Source organism: Meles meles, chromosome 19 (assembly GCF_922984935.1).
Source record: "Meles meles chromosome 19, mMelMel3.1 paternal haplotype, whole genome shotgun sequence".
Classification (NCBI taxonomy): Eukaryota; Metazoa; Chordata; class Mammalia; order Carnivora; family Mustelidae; genus Meles; species Meles meles.
Genome location: NC_060084.1, coordinates 52,413,533 through 52,430,802, shown reverse-complemented (window position 1 = coordinate 52,430,802; position 17,270 = coordinate 52,413,533). Strand labels below are relative to the sequence as shown.

The following is a 17,270-nucleotide window of genomic DNA, read 5'->3' as shown; positions in this document are numbered from 1 at the left end:
CCTCTCGCCCCGCCCCCCGTCCAATGCTGAGCTCAGTCTGCGTCTCGTCCTTCCGCGGGCGCCAGGGGACCAGCAAGCAGCAGCCGGCGCCACCGCTGCAGCCGCCCGAGTCCCCGCCGCCGCTTCCCCCGCCGCCGTCACCGCCGCCGCTGCAGCAGCAGCAGTCTGCGCAGCCCGGCCCCGCCGCGTCCTCGGCGGGTCCCCCGGCACCTCGCGGGCCCGGGGGCCGGCGCGCCGAGCCATGCCCCGGGCTGCCGGCGGCGGCCATGGGGCGGCACGGCGGCGGCGGTGGCGACAGCGGCAAGATCGTGATCAACGTGGGCGGCGTGCGCCATGAGACGTACCGCTCGACGCTGCGCACCCTGCCGGGGACGCGGCTGGCCGGCCTGACGGAGCCCGAGGCGGCGGCGCGCTTCGACTACGATCCCGGCGCTGACGAGTTCTTCTTTGACCGGCACCCGGGAGTCTTCGCCTACGTGCTCAACTACTACCGCACAGGCAAGCTGCACTGTCCGGCCGACGTGTGCGGGCCGCTTTTCGAGGAGGAGCTCGGCTTCTGGGGCATCGACGAGACCGACGTGGAGGCCTGCTGCTGGATGACCTACAGGCAGCACCGCGACGCCGAAGAGGCGCTCGACTCCTTCGAGGCTCCGGACCCAGCGGGAGCAGCTAACGCCGCCAACGCCGCCGGCGCCCACGACGCGGGCCTGGACGACGAGGCGGGTGCGGGCGGCGGCGGCTTGGACGGCGCGGGCGGCGAGCTCAAGCGCCTCTGCTTCCAGGACGCGGGCGGCGGCGCCGGGGGGCCGCCAGGGGGCGCGGGCGGCGCAGGCGGCACGTGGTGGCGCCGCTGGCAGCCCCGCGTGTGGGCGCTCTTCGAGGACCCCTACTCGTCGCGGGCCGCCAGGGTGAGCGCGCTCTCGGAGCCCCCATCCCAACCCCCTTTCTTGGAGATCCCAGCCCCTTAGGAGTGCCCCCATCCTAATCCCCAGAATCCCTCGGCGGGTCCCAACCCCTTCTGGCCTTCCTGGTCTCTGGGCCTCCCAGGTTCTTCTAGAGAAGCCTCTTTGTCCAACCCCGAGTTTCCCGTACTTTTGTGAACACACCCCCTCTCCCTGCCATCCCCAGATCCTCGGAAGACGCTTCCTCAACCTTCAGAATCCCCCAGATCCCTCCAAACCCCACCCGGCTTCCCTAAGCTACTCAACACGCTTAGAAACTTCTGCACCGTCTGTGAATCTCCTGGGTTTCTCTGAACAACCTCACTACCTCCTTTCCTGGACTCCTCTGAGACCTCAGAAGAACTTTCTCCAGCCCTGAGTCTTCTGAGCCCCTGTAAATCCTTTTCACCCCCTCGGACAGCTAGAGAACCCCTCTGCAGCCCTCAGTTTCTTGGACCATCCCCAGACCCACAGAAGACCTCTCTTCTTCTTCTTCTTTTTGAAGATTTTATTTATTTATTTGACAGAGAGATAGAGATCACAAGTAGGCAGAGCAGCAGGCAGAGACAGAGGGGGAAGCAGGCTCCCTGCTGAGCAGAGAGCCTGATGCAGGGCTTGATTCCAGAACCCTGAGATCTTGACCTGAGTTGAAGGCAGAGGCCCAACCCACCGAGCCACCCAGGTGCCCCAGAAGACCTCCCTTCTTAACCTGCAGTGTCCTAGACTCTATGAACACTACCCCTGCCTTTCCCTGCAAGCTGCAGCTCCTCTGAAGCCCCCTCTCCAACCTTCAGTCCCTGGGGTTCTCCCTGATTCTTCCTCCCTATGCCCCTCTCCCTACACCTCCCCTCTCTTCAAGTTTGAGTCTTCTGGCTATTTTTGAACCCCACTTGTGCTCTCAAAATCTTAGAAGACTCTGCCTCAATCTCAGAGCCTCCTGGACCCCTGTGAGCCCCCAAACCACTTGCTCTGGCTAGCACACTTTCCCCCTCTCCCCTGCTGCAACACGGAGTCCTGGGGAGCCTTTCCTCCTGGGACCCTATCCAGTCCCCTCTGTGTCTGTGTTCACATATCTTCCTGCATCCTCCACGCCAACTCCCATCCCAAGGACTTTCCCTATAAAGCTCCAGACTTCCCCCAAGCCTTTCACACTCCTCCTCAGTGTCTCCAGAAGAGTCTTGAGCCCCCATAATATGTCTTTCCTCTCCAGAAGCTCCCATATGCCTTCTTCATCCACAGATTCTCCCAGCTTCTTCTCCCTTCCCACTCTTTATCTCTAGGATCCCCCATCCAGAACCTCCCAGTCCTTTTCCAAGTCAATCAACTGACTTTTCTCCTACTTTATTGAACCTCGATCTTTGGGACTCCCTCCCCCACCCCCAGTTGTCTGTCCCAAAACTTCCTCTCAAAATAGCTCCCAGTTCTTTCTACTCTGCCTCTGTATCTTTCCACTGTCCCTACCCCAGCCCTGCACACTCCCCCTTTCCCAAGCTCCCTGCCTCTCCATCAGCCAAACCCCAGGACTGGGCCCTTCTGCTCCCCTACCCCAAAAGTGAACCAGAGAGTTCACACTCTAATCTTAACTCCCTTGAAATGCCAGATTTTCCCCAAAGCTCCCTTCATATTCCCCCCAAAACTTCCTTCAAACGTCTCTAACTTTCTAGGCTAAATAGCTACCCTCCCCCTTTGTTCTCCCTGGAACCTCTTCCTCCTCCTAACTTCCTCCCTGTGTTGGAAGAGAGGGGGACAGTTCAAAGTGGGGGGGATCAGAAAGGAGGGGAAAGAGGAACAACTCCCGGGCCCTCTCCTAGCCTCCAGGGGACCCAAACACCCTGAGGAACCTGTCCGCCCCCTCCCCCCACCGTGCCGTGTCCTGGGCCGGGAAGGACGTGGATCCGCAGTGCCGCATTCGCGCCAGGGGAGGAAGCGAAAGGGGGGGGGGGGGGTAGCCCAGAGGCACCGCATAAAGTTTGGTCCCAGGAAGCGCTGAGTTGGCGAGATTTGGGGCTGGGTTGGGGGAGGTAGGGAGGAGGAGGTTCCGAAGGGCCTTGGCCCTAAATGCCCCCTCAGGCCTCTGAGTGGCCTCCTCCCCTATGGCTGGGGCGCCCTTCTCTTGTAACCCCATTGAAGGGTGCTGAGGTGAGACTAGGGGTCCGGGACAGTTACAGGGGAGTGGGATTGTCGCTCATTTACTACACAGATGGTTTTTTGAGTGTCGGCTTGCCAGGTACTTTCCAGCCTATAAGTGAGAGCTTGACAGACTGAGTTGGGAGCAGAGGCCAGTGCAACGTGTAGAGTACAGCCCTACTTCATCCTCCCTCCCCTCTCCTCCCCGTAATTTTTCTTTTCCTTCTTACAGGGACTCCTTGCCCTCCTGCCCCCTGCTTTTGAACCACCTGAGGGCAAGGGATTAAACCAGCCCCAACGCAGTCCAGACTCTACAGCTGCGCACTGCGGCGGGTGCCCACCTTTCTTTCCTTGCCCTGGGAGGGAAGGAGTTAAACTCCTGGCCCTCGGCCTCCCGAAGCGGAGCAGCGGCACTGCGGCTGCGCCCTGCTTGCTCTGCTCAGGCCCGGAAGGGGTTAAGACCGCTCTTAGCTGCGGCGGCTGCGCACTGCGGCGGGGGAGCTGGCCTCGGTGCTGGCCGCCGCGCGCCCCGCCCCCCGGCCCGGCCGGCCCGCCCCCACTGCGGTGCTGCAGCCTGCGCCGCGCACCCGACTCGGAGCGGGCGGGGGAGCACGGGGCATGCGCTGTGCGTCGGCCTCTGGCCTCTTAAACCACTGCGGAGAAACGAGGAGAGGGGCGGGACAGAGAGGGCCAGCGCTGACCCCAGCCCACCCCAAGGGCCAGGGCTGTCTGTGCAGCAGACTCTGGCCCACCTCTCTGCTCTGCACTTAAGATTAAAGTTGAGCCTTCCCAAGCCCAGACCCCGCCCCCCAGTCCTGTGGAGGAAGGGGAGTGGCTGAAGGGATGTGCAGGCCCCCAGCCCACCCCAAGGTCTGGTCCTGTCTGCAATCGGAGCCTGGGCCCCCGCTTTTCTCTGCATCCCTGATTAAAACTCAAGCTGCCCAGGTCCTCCTTCCTCCTCTACCCAACTGACTAAAGCCCCCTTTTGCCTTAACACCATCTCCTTCTCCCTGCAAGGTACTAACCCCACTCTTCTCTGCATATTTGATAAACCCCACTGCCATCTCCAGGGGCCAGCTCTGTCCCTTTCCTTTTCTAAGATCTTGAGCGCATCCCTCTGCTGCTCAATATTTTCTTCAAAATCCACACCATTGCATGCAGGACTCTGGTCCTCCCCATCTTGAAATAACCCATGTGCGCCCCATCCCCTTTTCTGCACTTTTGGCTAAAGCCTCCTCACCTCTGTGGCCCTGGCTCCACTGACGCTTGGGCCCCTGGCCCTCCCTTCCTCTCCACAGCCTGAAACCCCAACCCTCCTTGCTTCCATCCTTTTCAATTTTTGCAGACTTGACTCTTCACTTCTTTTTCTATTTATGGCCCTAACACCCCTCTGTGGTTCCAGCCCTTTGCTGCCCTCTCTAGTTGAGGGTGACACCGAGCTTCCTCCCTTCTCTGGAGCTGGACATTGGGACCAGAGTCCTTAAGCCCTGGCTCCTCTCTGAAGGCCTTGACCTTGTCTCCAACTAACAGATGCCTGCGTACCCTAATAGGAGCGCAGTCTTGCTTACTGAGTTCCAGATGCTGGGCCAAGCACTGTTTCTGGAGCCAGGATTTCTGTATATTCATCTAATATAATCCTCATAATAAAATAAAGAACCCTGAGGTGTAGAAAGCTTAAACTTCTTGCCAAATTAGGCATAGGAAAGTCTGGATTCAAATCCAGGCTTTCTTAACCGTCAGGTACTCTGTCTCCCCATCCCCCTTCCTCCCTTTCCCCTTTCCCTTTCCCTTGGCTCCAAGCTGAGCTCCAAAGCCTCTGATACACAGAGGGTGAGTGATCTTGGTGTCCCCCCACACCCCACCCCCATCCCTCCCCCCAGCATCCTTGGACCCTGCTGGGAAGTCCTGAGATAGGACACAGAGCGTGGGAAGGTGGTCTGGGACACAGAGCAAAGGACCAGAAATTGCTGCTTCCATGAAAACGATTGCCCATCTGTTTCTGCTGCTGGAGCCGGTTCCTATCCCAAGCTGGGGGGAGCTGCCTCCGATCCTTTTTCTCCCCTTTTTTCAGGCGTTAGAGGGGAGAGCAGGGTGCGGGCTCTGATGGGGGTATGGGGTTTCTGAATTTCCCTGGAGTCTGGGAAAAGGGGCCGCTGGGTGGGTGTTGTGAACTTGGTTGGTTGACCAGATGCCTGGGTCATCTTTTGCCCTCTCTCTCCTGCCTTGCTTCACAGTATGTGGCCTTCGCCTCCCTCTTCTTCATCCTCATCTCCATAACCACCTTCTGCCTGGAGACCCACGAAGGCTTCATCCATATCAGCAACAAGACGGTGACCCAGGCCTCCCCCATCCCCGGGGCTCCACCAGAGAACATCACCAATGTGGAGGTGGAGACGGAGCCCTTCCTGACCTACGTGGAGGGCGTGTGTGTGGTCTGGTTCACCTTCGAGTTCCTTATGCGTGTCACCTTCTGCCCGGACAAGGTGGAATTTCTCAAGAGCAGCCTCAACATCATCGACTGCGTGGCCATCTTGCCCTTCTATCTCGAGGTGGGCCTGTCGGGCCTCAGCTCCAAGGCCGCCAAGGACGTGCTAGGCTTCCTGCGGGTCGTCCGCTTTGTGCGCATCCTTCGCATCTTCAAGCTCACGCGCCATTTTGTGGGGCTGCGCGTGCTGGGCCACACGCTCCGCGCCAGCACCAACGAGTTCCTGCTGCTCATCATCTTCCTGGCGCTGGGCGTGCTCATCTTCGCCACCATGATCTACTACGCCGAGCGCATCGGCGCGGACCCCGATGACATCCTGGGCTCCAACCACACCTACTTCAAGAACATCCCCATCGGCTTCTGGTGGGCCGTGGTCACCATGACCACCCTGGGCTACGGAGATATGTACCCCAAGACGTGGTCGGGGATGCTGGTCGGGGCACTGTGTGCCCTGGCCGGGGTGCTCACCATCGCCATGCCCGTGCCCGTCATCGTCAACAACTTTGGCATGTACTACTCGCTGGCCATGGCCAAGCAGAAGCTGCCCAAGAAGAAGAACAAACACATCCCCCGCCCCCCGCAGCCCGGCTCTCCCAACTACTGCAAGCCCGACCCTCCCCCACCGCCCCCGCACCACGCCCACCACGGCAGCGGCGGCATCAGCCCCCCGCCCCCCATCACCCCACCTTCCGTGGGGGTGACTGTGGCTGGGGCCTACCCACCGGGCCCCCACACGCACCCCGGGCTGCTCAGGGGGGGAGCGGGTGGGCTCGGGATCATGGGGCTGCCTCCTCTGCCAGCCCCTGGGGAGCCTTGCCCACTGGCTCAGGAGGAAGTCATTGAGATCAATCGGGCAGGTGAGAAGGGTGCATGGGGGGCGGGACGTGGGGAGGCGGAGAGGTTCGGAGGGGGCAGGAGGTCACTGCTGAGGTTAAGAGAGATGGGGGGGGTCATGACAGAGGAGGGAGGGAAAGGGGAATGGCTATTTCTGAGGTCAGTGAAAAGGCACAGAAACAGATTCTGTGGGAAAGAGCTTGGGGAGAGAGACATTCCTGGGGACCTGGGAGGCAGAGTCATGAGCCTCTGGCCAAGGGGACTCAGACACCAGCACAGAGCGGGTCTAATGTGGGAATCACGGGCTAGCTGGAGACCTGGCCAAAGGACAGTTGCAACATCAGAGTCTTCCAGTGATGACCCTGAGAAGAGAGTCTAAAAGCAACAGTCAGAAATCAGGCAATTGTCACTGAGAGCAGGAGAGTGAGGACAGATGGAGGGAGGGGTGGGCTAGGGTCCGTGGCAGAGAGTTCAGGTCCTAATAACAGGGAGGCCAAGAGAGGAGACAAGGCTTAAAAACCCAGAAGATAGAGGCCAAGAAGATAGGCCCAGAGGGCGGACCAGCCACATGATGGTGACTCGGGACCTAGGGCCTGGCTCGGGCTGTGCCAAGAGCGAGAGCAGCCCAAGAGGGGTCTGAGAGACAGAGGCTGCCGAGATAAAGAGGAGAAGCGAAGGAGATGAACTAGAAGAGAGTTGACTGAGTGTTGCCCCCCCCCCCCCAGAGAGTCTGTGTCTCTGAAGGGATGATTGGGGGCAGTCTGGAGCTGGTGGCCCCCACCCCCGTGACTTAAGTAGGTCAAGAAAGGGAGCTGGGCCGCCTGGCCCTCATCTTGCTCCCTCAGCCGCTGACCCAGTTTCACACCAATTAAAAATAGCTTAAATCAGAGCCTGGGGGACCCCCACCTCTCCCCTCCCTCCTCTGTCACCTTCCCAACCCTTCCCCACTGTGCCCTTTCCAGCACCCAACACTGTTCCCAAGCCACTTCCTCTCTGTTCTCTAGATCTCCCAGCCGATCTTCCAAACCCATCCCAACCCAGGCATCCTACCAACCCAACGCTGCATCCCAGTCCTACTTAGTTTAATTCAACCAACTGCCCCCTCAGCACCCACTCCCAGCCTCCTTCCCAGCACCCACCTAACTTCCCAACCACCCTCCAAATGCCCAGCTCCCCGCCTCAGTCCTGCCCTTCCCAGCACCCAGTACCTGGCCCGACCACCACTTCCTACCACTCAGCACCCTCCATCCGCACCCACCCCTGACTGCCCTTCCCTCTCCCTGTTGTCCTTCCCAGCATTTAATATACCCTCCCCCAAGGACCGGCTCCCTGAACCTACCAGCACACACCCTGACACCCTGCTTCCAACTGTGCACCCCTCCTGTCCCCTCCTTGAGACACCGTGCCCCTCAGTCACCTACTTCTGGCACCCAAAATTCTCCAACACCCTCCTTGCTAATCTGCCCTCCACCTTGAATTCCCACACCTCACTCTGTCCTCTGTGTCTCTGTCTGGCCCCCCGGTGCAGATCCCCGCCCCAATGGGGACCCCGCTGCAGCTGCGCTTGCCCATGAGGACTGCCCAGCCATCGACCAGCCCGCCATGTCCCCGGAAGACAAGAGCCCCATCACCCCTGGGAGCCGAGGCCGCTATAGCCGGGACCGAGCCTGCTTCCTCCTCACCGACTATGCCCCTTCCCCTGATGGCTCCATCCGGAAAGGTGAGGTGCCCTCCACTGGCCCCGGGACCCTCCCTCTCTTTCTCTCCCTCCCTCAGGGGAGGGGGGAGAGGGAGATGGGGGAGGAGGTGCTGGACTTCCCTTCCCCCATCCCCTGGCCCCAAATTCCCTTCCTCCCAGACCCCTCCCACCCCCAAATTTCCTCACTGACCCTTCACCTGTCTTTATTCCATCTCCATCTCCCCCACCCACCCCCGACCCTCTGGCCTCTTCCCCCACCCCCAGCCATTGGTGCTCCCCCACTGCCCCCCCCAGACTGGCGTAAGCCAGGCCCCCCAAGCTTCTTGCCCGACCTCAACGCCAACGCTGCAGCCTGGATATCCCCCTAGCGGACGAATCCCCTCCCCCCGGGGTAAGTAGCCCCCACCCTTGGATCCCCACCTCCCTTCTGACTAACCCCTCTGAAAACATGTGACCCCCACTGACCGAGACTCCCATCCCCTCACTGAACGGCTCCATCCAATTAACCTGCAGCCACGACCCCTGACCCCATACCCACCTGCCCAGGACTTGCCCTGCCCCTCACTCATCCACCAGAACTAACCCAGCCCTCCCCACTGCGTGCCTGACCTCCCTCCCCTGCCCATCACGACTGAGCCCCAGCCTCACCCCTGTCCTCATCTCTCCGCTTCCCTCCCCCCTGGGTGTCTTTTAAATTCAGTGAAGAAAGCAGGGTGCACACTCAGCACACTTCTGGGTGCAAGCCGGGGTGAGGGGGACTCAGTTGCTCACGCAGCGGCTTGTGAACAGGCCGGCATGCACAGAGTACCTGTCTGTACCCGCACATCCCTGTCCCGGGGCTTGGCACAGGGAAGACCATCCCCCTGACCCAGGGGAGCTCCCAGTTTGATGGGAGAGGCAGACACCAACCTAGAAAGTCCCTGTTTGAAGTGCTCTCTGGAATTGGAGGTAGCCAGGGACGCGCAATATGCGGAACACTCAGAACTCTCCAGGGTAGGAGGGAGATGACAGGAAAGGTTTCCCGAAGGAACTGATGTCTGGAGTTAGCCTGACCTCAAGCAAGGAAATGATCCCATTAGATGGTGGTGACCAGAGGGACCAGTACAAGCAAAGCTGAGGAGACCGGAGACTGGCAGGTAGACAGGCAGGAAAGCCGGGCTGGACTGAAAGGCCAGGACCTTGGTTAGGGCCCCCAGGGAGGGCAGGTCGGCTCTTGGGCTGTGTGTGGATGGACTAGAGGTCAGGAGTCTAGGATGAAGGTCCAGGGGGAGGATGCTGCCTGGACCCAGCTCAGGGCTGTGCACAGGGATGGAGAGGAAGGGACAAGGTAGAGGGAGTCAGGGATCGGAGAGGGGGCGGGAGGGACGGGGCTGGGGACTGGCGGTGGGCAGATGAGGGGGAGAGAGTGGTGAGGTAGTCGAGGAATCTTTCAGCAAACACAGTCCGGCATTTATTTTCTGCCAGGAAGCGAACACACATTCTGTAGTCTTCGGAGCCACCCTAGCTTAAGGCACGGGGCTTGGGCTTGCTTCCTCCATCACTCCATCCGCTCCTTCACAGAGCAGCTCATTACCTAGGGCACAGCTCCAGGCGCTGGAGATTTGGCAGCGCGCAGAGCAAGAATCCGCCATCACAGAGCGAACATGCTAGAGCACAGATTGGCACGCTTCGGCCCAGGGGCCAAGTCTGCCAGCAAGCTGTTTTGTAAATAGAGTGGAAGAGCTGCCACGGAGAACGTGTGGCCCACAGAGCTGAAAATATTTAGGAATTGCCCTTTGTAGCAAACGTTTGCCACCTCCTGATCTGGGGAGCAAAAGACCAAATGAACGAACAAGGTGATTGATTACTCTGGCCACTTCAGACAGGGTTGGGGGGGGGGCGGGTCTGCAAAGGGCTTTTTGAGGAGGTAAGACCGAAACTTGAACAGTGAGAAGGGCCAGCCGGTCAGAAGGCACAGCAAGTGCAAAAGTCCAGGGGTACTGAGATGGGGTGAGCTTGGTTTGTCAAAGGAAAAAGCAAGGAGGGGTGTGTGACTGGACATGAGTAGCCGAAGGGAGCAAGGGTGCCAGACAGAGTATGGGGAGCGGGGGTAGGAAGGATCGTGACAGGTTTTGGTGAGAGGCTGGATTTGATCTTCAAAGTGATGGGGAAGCTGCCTGAAGGCACTTGATCGCAACAGTATGTGGAAACTTCTTTAGAAATACAGAGATAATAGCCCAAAGAATTTCTGCTTATGGCCTACGAAGATGCTGTCGTGGGACTTGGGAAGCCTCCAGGGACAGCCTTGTCTCAAGCCCCTTGTTTCAGAGAAGTTCAGGGGGGCCTTGAGCGACCCCCGCCACAGAGCAGACAGGGATGAGAACCCAGGCTTCCAGGCTCCTCATCCAGGAGGGACTGTGACTCCTCTCGTTCCATTCCTCCATCTCCCCCAGTGCATCCTCCATTTTCATCTCATTATCCTCCCCTTCCCTGCTCCCAACCTCACCCCTCCCCCTGCTTGCACCCAGTCCCGTACCCCCCTTTGTTCCCCACCCCCGGGGTCTAGATGGGCCCCAGAGAATTGAGGGGCCGAGGGAGTGGGGAGGATTTGGGAATGGGAGGGAGGGTGGAGTGGGGCGGGCGGGTGGAGGTCTCTGCTGCTCTTGCCTCTGATGCCAAAATCCATTCATTGAACTCAAATAGTGGCTGGAGCTGATGGGGCTGACTGAGGGGTCTGCCCTGGAGTCCTGGGTCCCTCCCCACTCCTGCACTTCCAGGCTCCTCCCTTCCTCTCGGCCCTCCCTGGGTGACCCCTCCACTACTGTCCCCCAACTCCTCCCAAGACCCTTCCCCCTGGCCCGCCCCTTGCCCACCCCATGACCCTTTCCTTCTCATCTTCTCACACCAACCACCTGAGTCCAACTCCTGACACCTGTTACCCTTTCTTCCCTACCCCTCCCCTGACCTCCCTCCCCTGGTCCTCCTCCCCACCCACCCCTCCTCCCCAGCCACCCCGGAAGCTCCTTCCATATTTGATGTCTCTGGCCGCCCCCATTTCACTGCTCCCCTCCCCCGGAAAACACCAGAGAGGAGGAAGAGATTCCGGCGTTTCTCCGTCCCCCCAACAGTGAGGCTGTGTTGGGGGGTTCCCCCTGACCACCCTCCCCCCGCCGTGACTCTGTGTATTTCTGTCCCCAGCTCTTGTCACCGCCTGAGACCTCGCGAGACCCTCGGTCCCCCCCTGCCCCTTCCCCCCAGGTTAGCAATTGGGAATGGCTGGGAGGGGGTGTCCTCAAGATACTGGGCTTCCAACCCTGGCCCCCCAGGCCCCTTCCCCTCTGGTCAAGATGCCCTCATCCAGACAGACCTCTTGGCATCGTCTAGAGAAGTCCTGGAACTTTCCCCAGACGCTGGCAGAACTCAGATCTTCCCAAGCTTTCAAGAAACCACACACATACTCCCCCAGTCTTAGACCCCTTTGGCTCTCAAGACACTGTGAGAACCTTCCCATCAGAAGGTTTCCACCTCAAGACTTTTTAAAGATACCCCATTGCAACCTGCAGGTGAGCCTTGGCCCACTCAGACTGCTCTCCAGCACCCCCCCAGGCACTGCCAGCTTTTGCTCCTTTCCTCCCCCCCCCCCCCACAAAGCCCCATCACCTGCCTTTCCCCCTTTCCCCACAACTAGGTCAGCCCCCACCCGAGCCCTCCCACTGGCTGCTCCCCCTACATGCATTCCACCAAGCTCCCTCCCCATGCCCGGCTGCCCACCATCTGCCTTGCTGCCCCCCACCTTTTTGTCTCAGATAAGGGGGCCAACGGGGGAGGGGGAGAAGAGGTGGAGGGCGGGCTGCGGTGGGGTTGGGGTGAGGGAGGCTCGGTGGGCGTCACCCTGCCTCCTAACCCTGAGTCTCTCCCCCCTCCCCATGTCTGAACCTTTCTCCTTGATGCTGACTGACTGTCCAATTTGTTCATCTCTCTCTCTCTCCATCTCCTTGGTCCACCTCTGTCCATCTCTGCCTCTGCCATCTGTTTTGTTATGTCTTGGTGTCTGTCTCTGTCTCCCATCCCCTCTGTCTCCCTCACCGTCTGTCTCTATCCCTGCTTCACCTTTTTCTGTCTCTTGACTTTTCCTGTCTCTTGGCTCTCTGTCTCTGTGTCTCTCTTTCTTTCTCCATCTCCCTTCCCTCCTGGTCGTTTCTCCCCTGCTTCCCTGTCTCGGGGTCTCTCTGTCTGTTGGACCCTTCCCCTGCACCCCATCTCCATGCTTCCTCCCGTGTTTCCGACCCCTCCCCCCCAGGTTACGAGAAATCCCGCAGCCTGAGCAGCATCGCGGGCCTGAGCGGGGTGTCCCTGCGCCTCGCGCCCCTTGCCACTCCCCCGGGCTCTCCCAGGGCCGCCCGCCGCGCTCCCCCAACCCTGCCCTCCATCCTCTAGCGCTCCCCTCCCCCCCGTGGGGGGACTCGGGGGTGACAGGGAAGAAGGTCAAAGGAGCTGGGGGTGGGGGGTGGGGGAAAGGGTTTTTTAAAAAAAATCAAAAAGTCATTAATAATATGCAACTGAGACGACGACGCCAGCAGACACCCCCGGACCCCTCACCCCCACCTGGGCCCCCAGGATGGAGGGGGAGGAGCCAAAGTCCACCCCCCCAACTCTCGACCCCCCCCCAATAAAGCCTTCTCAGGTCTCCATGAGCCATAGGACATCCCGCTCCCATAAACCCCTGTAAATACGTCCAAATTATGCCAATTACATTTTGGGGCGCCTCTCCCCTACTCTGCATGCCTCCCTCAACCTGGACAATCCCCTCTCCAACCCCACCTCAGCAATAAGCCACCAGGGGCTGCATGCTACGTGACTGAGGGAAGGGGCATTCTGGGAAGGGGCCGGGGACCTCAAGGGGATCGAGCTGGCGTTTAAGCCGCAGGAGGGTTTCCTGGCCTCCTACCCTTCACCCCAGGAGGGCAACCCATCACATTGATGTGACATGTATACATATATATATTAGCAACAATGTGGGGGAAGGAGTAACAGTCACTCGAGCCCCTGAAATGAGCTGAGCTCAGATGGTAGAAGCAGAGGCATGGGGCGTGTGCTGTGGACAGCTCCTCCCTCAGCCTTTATGAGGACTCCTGGTGAATGTGACCCTGTCATCTCTCCCCAGTTCTCCCTCCCCATCCCAACCCTCCCCCAAGGGATCTGCTCGCCTCTATTCTTGCTGCATGGACTCAGACCTCCCATCTCAGAATTTCTGGGATGATCTGGCCCTAGCACACAAAATTCCCCAATACCCCCTTCAAATTACCAGGACATGAGACCTGTACCCAGAATTCCTGAGACCAACCCTGGCACCCCGCATCCCCTAAATCCCCACAGGGTCCTGGGACTTAACCTCTGCATACAGATGCTGCCCCCCCAAGCCCCCCCCCCCCACCATTGCCTGGACTGCATCCCAGCACCTTGAACCTCCAAGACTTGACCCAGCCCTTCAGCTCACTTTCAGCCTTTGGGATGCTCCAAATCCTTCCCACACATGGACATTTCTTGGACACCCCCAAATCCTCAGGCCCCCACCCACCCAGATATCCCCAAATCTCTGACGTCAGACATCCACCTCAGGTTCTCCTGATGCTAGAATTTCCAAGATAGGCTCAACCTGTCTGCAATTCCAGGGAACCAGACCTTCCCCTGGGCATCCCCTTTCTTATGCCTAGGCCTGCCTCTTCCAAGAACCCTTTCCCTTACATGGTGCCCAAAAGGGACCCTCTTCATGGACATCAGTGTTTCCCAGAGGGCTATATTTGGACCCACCTGGTGATGTGTTAAAGTGTTAGGCAGTGCAAGGACACTTAATCTAAAAAGTTTTGTCTTTTACGGCATCTTCCAAAGAAGCCGGTAAGTCCGGATACTGCTGCCTGGCCTGGACACCGTTTATTTAGGGTAGAGTGTTTCCACTCACAGCAGAGGCTGTGCCCCCGTCAAGGGACACTGGAACATCAGAAGCTTGGGAAACGACAAACCTACGGGGGCTGGAATCCCAGCCCACCTTCCCCGGCATTCCTCGTCCTGCCTTGCTCATGGGCAGAAGATCATTTCTCATATCCCATCCTGGCTCAAGGATGCGCTACCTCCCCCAAGCCCAGAGACCACACGGTCCCAGAATCCTTAGAGGGGACCACCCCTTTTGGAGCTGGAGGCCCACAGAATTAGCAACCTCCCTCCCTCTGCTCCCACGGCCTCAGGAGCCCCCCCACCCCACCCGAGGGTTGGGGGGTGTCACTGAGCATGATTCTTGATGCAACGATTCCTATGCAAGGGGCATTTTGAGTCCCCCCATCCTTCCCTCGGACCCTAAACCCTGGCAAATCAGGGGTGAGGGGTGGGGCAGGTTCTGGTGGGAGCGGGGTGGGGCGAGGCAAAGGGCTAGGGGCTCCAGACACCAGGGTATGGGGGTGGGGACTGGTTATATTGCCAAAGGGTTTAACTTCTTAAAAAAAAAAAAAATAGCCCCCAGATTCCCTTGACCCTCACGGAAGCCGAACAGCGCAGGGAAAGGGGGTGAGGATCTTTTCCAAAGGGTACAGACCTCTTCCCAACGTCTCCCCCTGCTCGCCAATCTGCCACACGTACCCAGCTTTTTAGTTCAGCTTTTGAAAATAATCACGATCATAAACTTTTACAAAACGTGACTCTCGTCCTTCACCACCGTCCCCATCCCCCAAGTCAACAGTGTGGGATTCGGGGAGGAAGAGAGAGCTAAAGGGACAACTTCCGTGTCCCGCTCCCCTTTTCTCCTCGGCCGCCAGGGTGCCTGCAACTACACGCATGCGCTGCATGACGCGCTCCCCACACGCATGTCGCGCCCCTCCTGCGCTCCGGGAACGCACGGACACGGGGCGGGGGGCGGGGCGATTGGGGAGGAAGGAACGGCGGGGGGTCTCCCTGAGTTCAGCGGCTCCTCCTCCCCATCACACACACAGCAATAAGACTCTCTCACTCAAATGTGGGCGGGGCAGGCCTGGCCTGTCGAAGTGGGAGGTGGGAGGAGTGGCGAGGGGGCGCTCTCAGGGATGGGGGCGGGTGTCCGGAGTCAGTATGGGGAGGGAGGTCTGCAAATCGTCCAACTCTGGTGCTAATGGCGGGTCTTCTCAGCCCACCCCCAGGGCAGGGAGGGAGGGGCCGGTATGGCCCCTCCCCCAAGTCTCCCCCACGCCCACCCTGGGTGCATGAACCGCCCAATGCAGAAGCTGCCGCATGTCACCTGCCCTCCCTAAAGAAAAAAGTGTCATGCCCCCTTCCCACCCACCCTCTTACTTCCCACCAAAATAAAAGTTTCCTTTTCATTTAAAAATTGCATCCTGTTTGCTGGGGAGGTCTGATCCAGGCCAGCTTGGGGGGTTTTGGGAACACAGGAGTTGGGTCTTTAAGAACAGGGGTCATATTAAAGTAGCAAGACTGTGTGCTTTGTGTGTGTGTGTGTGGGGGGGGTGTCCAGATATCCCCTTGATCGCGGGCTCTCACCTTGTGACTTTTCTAGGGGATGGTGTGGGGGAGGGGGTAAGAAGTGACTGCCTCAGTTTCCCTGATGGTAAAAATGGGGATACACACCCCTAACTTGAAACTGTGAAGGCATCTGGTAATAGGAGCTCTGATGTCAGGGTGATGACCCCAGGAGAGGAGTGGAGCTCGGTCTCCAACAGGAGGTCAGGGCCTGAGGGCCACATGCTCCAACTGCCCACTCCGAAGCCCATGGGCAGACTGTGTGGGTTCAGCTTCTTAGTAGCTGTGTGTCCTTGGGCAAGTCTCAACCTCCCTGGGCTTGCTTCCACCACTCTAATAGGGCAGAAAGGGGTGATCTATTCATTCAGCAAATATATGAATTCCAACCACATGCCAGGCACTATTCTAGGTGCTGGAAAGCAATGGAATCCCTACCTCTAGGGGTTGTGCTGCAGGTTGAGAGAAGCGGCCCACATTTAGCCCATGTTCAGCTAAACAACGGATTGCCATCCAAAAGGTGGCTCAATGGTCACTCTGTCACTGTTTTGCAAAGGGTCAGAGTGCAGCATCCCTTCTGCCACTTACTGGGAGTCTTGGAGCAAGGGACAGCTCAGCCTCAGTTTCCCCACCTATAATGAAGGACTATGTGGGAAGGAGGCCGAAATAAGTTTTTTCATATTAAATGCCAGATACCCCGGCAGCTCCCAACACTGGCCAGCTGGGATTCGAACCAGCAGACTGCCCCACCTGCTGCCCCATTAAAGACCCCCGTGCAGGAACACACACAGCCCCAAGGGTTGGGGCTGGAGTTTTATTTCTGCGACAGTCTGGACGCTGAGAGGCTATGGGGGTCTCCTCCAGGCCCCGCAGGAAAATCCAACCGAACTGTGATCACACAAGAACAATCAGAAGGGAGGGCAGAGCATGGGGGGAGAGGGGTCCCCTATCCCGCCCCTCTGCGAGGGACAAAGGCTGATGGAGACCTGGGGCTCGGGCTGTTGTCGCTCAGATGTTCAGGGATCAGTGGCTAAGTGGAGCCAGAGGAAGAAAGGGGGGTGGGGGAGAGGAATGGGAACCTTAGCCTCGGAGGCCAGGGGAGCCATGCTCCCTTGCTAATAAAGATCGTTAACAACTTAAGGATGGAGGGAAGCCAACTACACCTTGCCAACTTGCCAGCTTGCCAACTACACCTGGATTTCCACCCCAGCGAAAGCCCCAGTCCTCGTCTCCCTGCTCGCCAGCTCCTCTGTGTTCAGGGGTTTACAGGAGGTCGCAGCCCCCGCCCCCCCCCCCCCCCCCGCGTTGGGTTGGTAAGTGCTGTAGTGCCAGAGGGTGGCACCATTTCCAAAGTGCAAGAAGCTGGAGGTCGGAGGGAGGGTTCCTGGGACTGGGGTCTCCAGGGACCAGAGGCCAGGGCCAGGGAGGGAGGGGCCATGGCTGGGAACAGGGTGGGGTCACTGGGGCTGGGACACAGGCGGCCCATCAGGCTCTGGTGGTGCCGGCCCAGCCCCAGGCTCGGCCTCCTCGGCCTCCTCTTCCGAGACCACGCCCTCCTCCAGTCGGAAGACCTGGCGAACCGTGCGGGTGGTGAAGGTGAGGGGGCCACGTCTGCAGGGAGGAGGGAAGACCAAGAGACAGAGGTTAAAGGAGGCGCAGAGAGAGCTGGGGGGCGGGGCTTATGGAGCGAGGGTGCGCATGCGCGGCT

General features: G+C 59.2%; 2 protein-coding genes across 3 annotated transcripts in view; one reads left to right on the top strand and one right to left on the bottom strand.

Annotated features, from left to right (window-relative positions):
* The first annotated feature begins 23 nt into the window (after positions 1-23).
* KCNC3 (potassium voltage-gated channel subfamily C member 3) lies at positions 24-14,656 on the top strand. Its single transcript, XM_045988211.1, is given in 6 exon segments — positions 24-908; positions 5,303-6,410; positions 7,916-8,107; positions 8,351-8,370; positions 8,372-8,477; positions 12,366-14,656. Coding segments are annotated over 6 exon segments (2,448 nt in total). The 3' UTR covers positions 12,503-14,656.
* Positions 12,593-17,270, bottom strand: part of MYH14 (myosin heavy chain 14) — a 97,534-nt gene continuing 92,856 nt past the window's right edge. For both annotated transcript variants that reach the window (XM_045988200.1, XM_045988201.1), the window contains exon 42: positions 12,593-17,173. In XM_045988200.1, the coding sequence (XP_045844156.1) occupies positions 17,020-17,173 (154 nt within the window). In that variant the 3' untranslated portion in view covers positions 12,593-17,019. The remainder of the gene's footprint in view (positions 17,174-17,270) is intronic.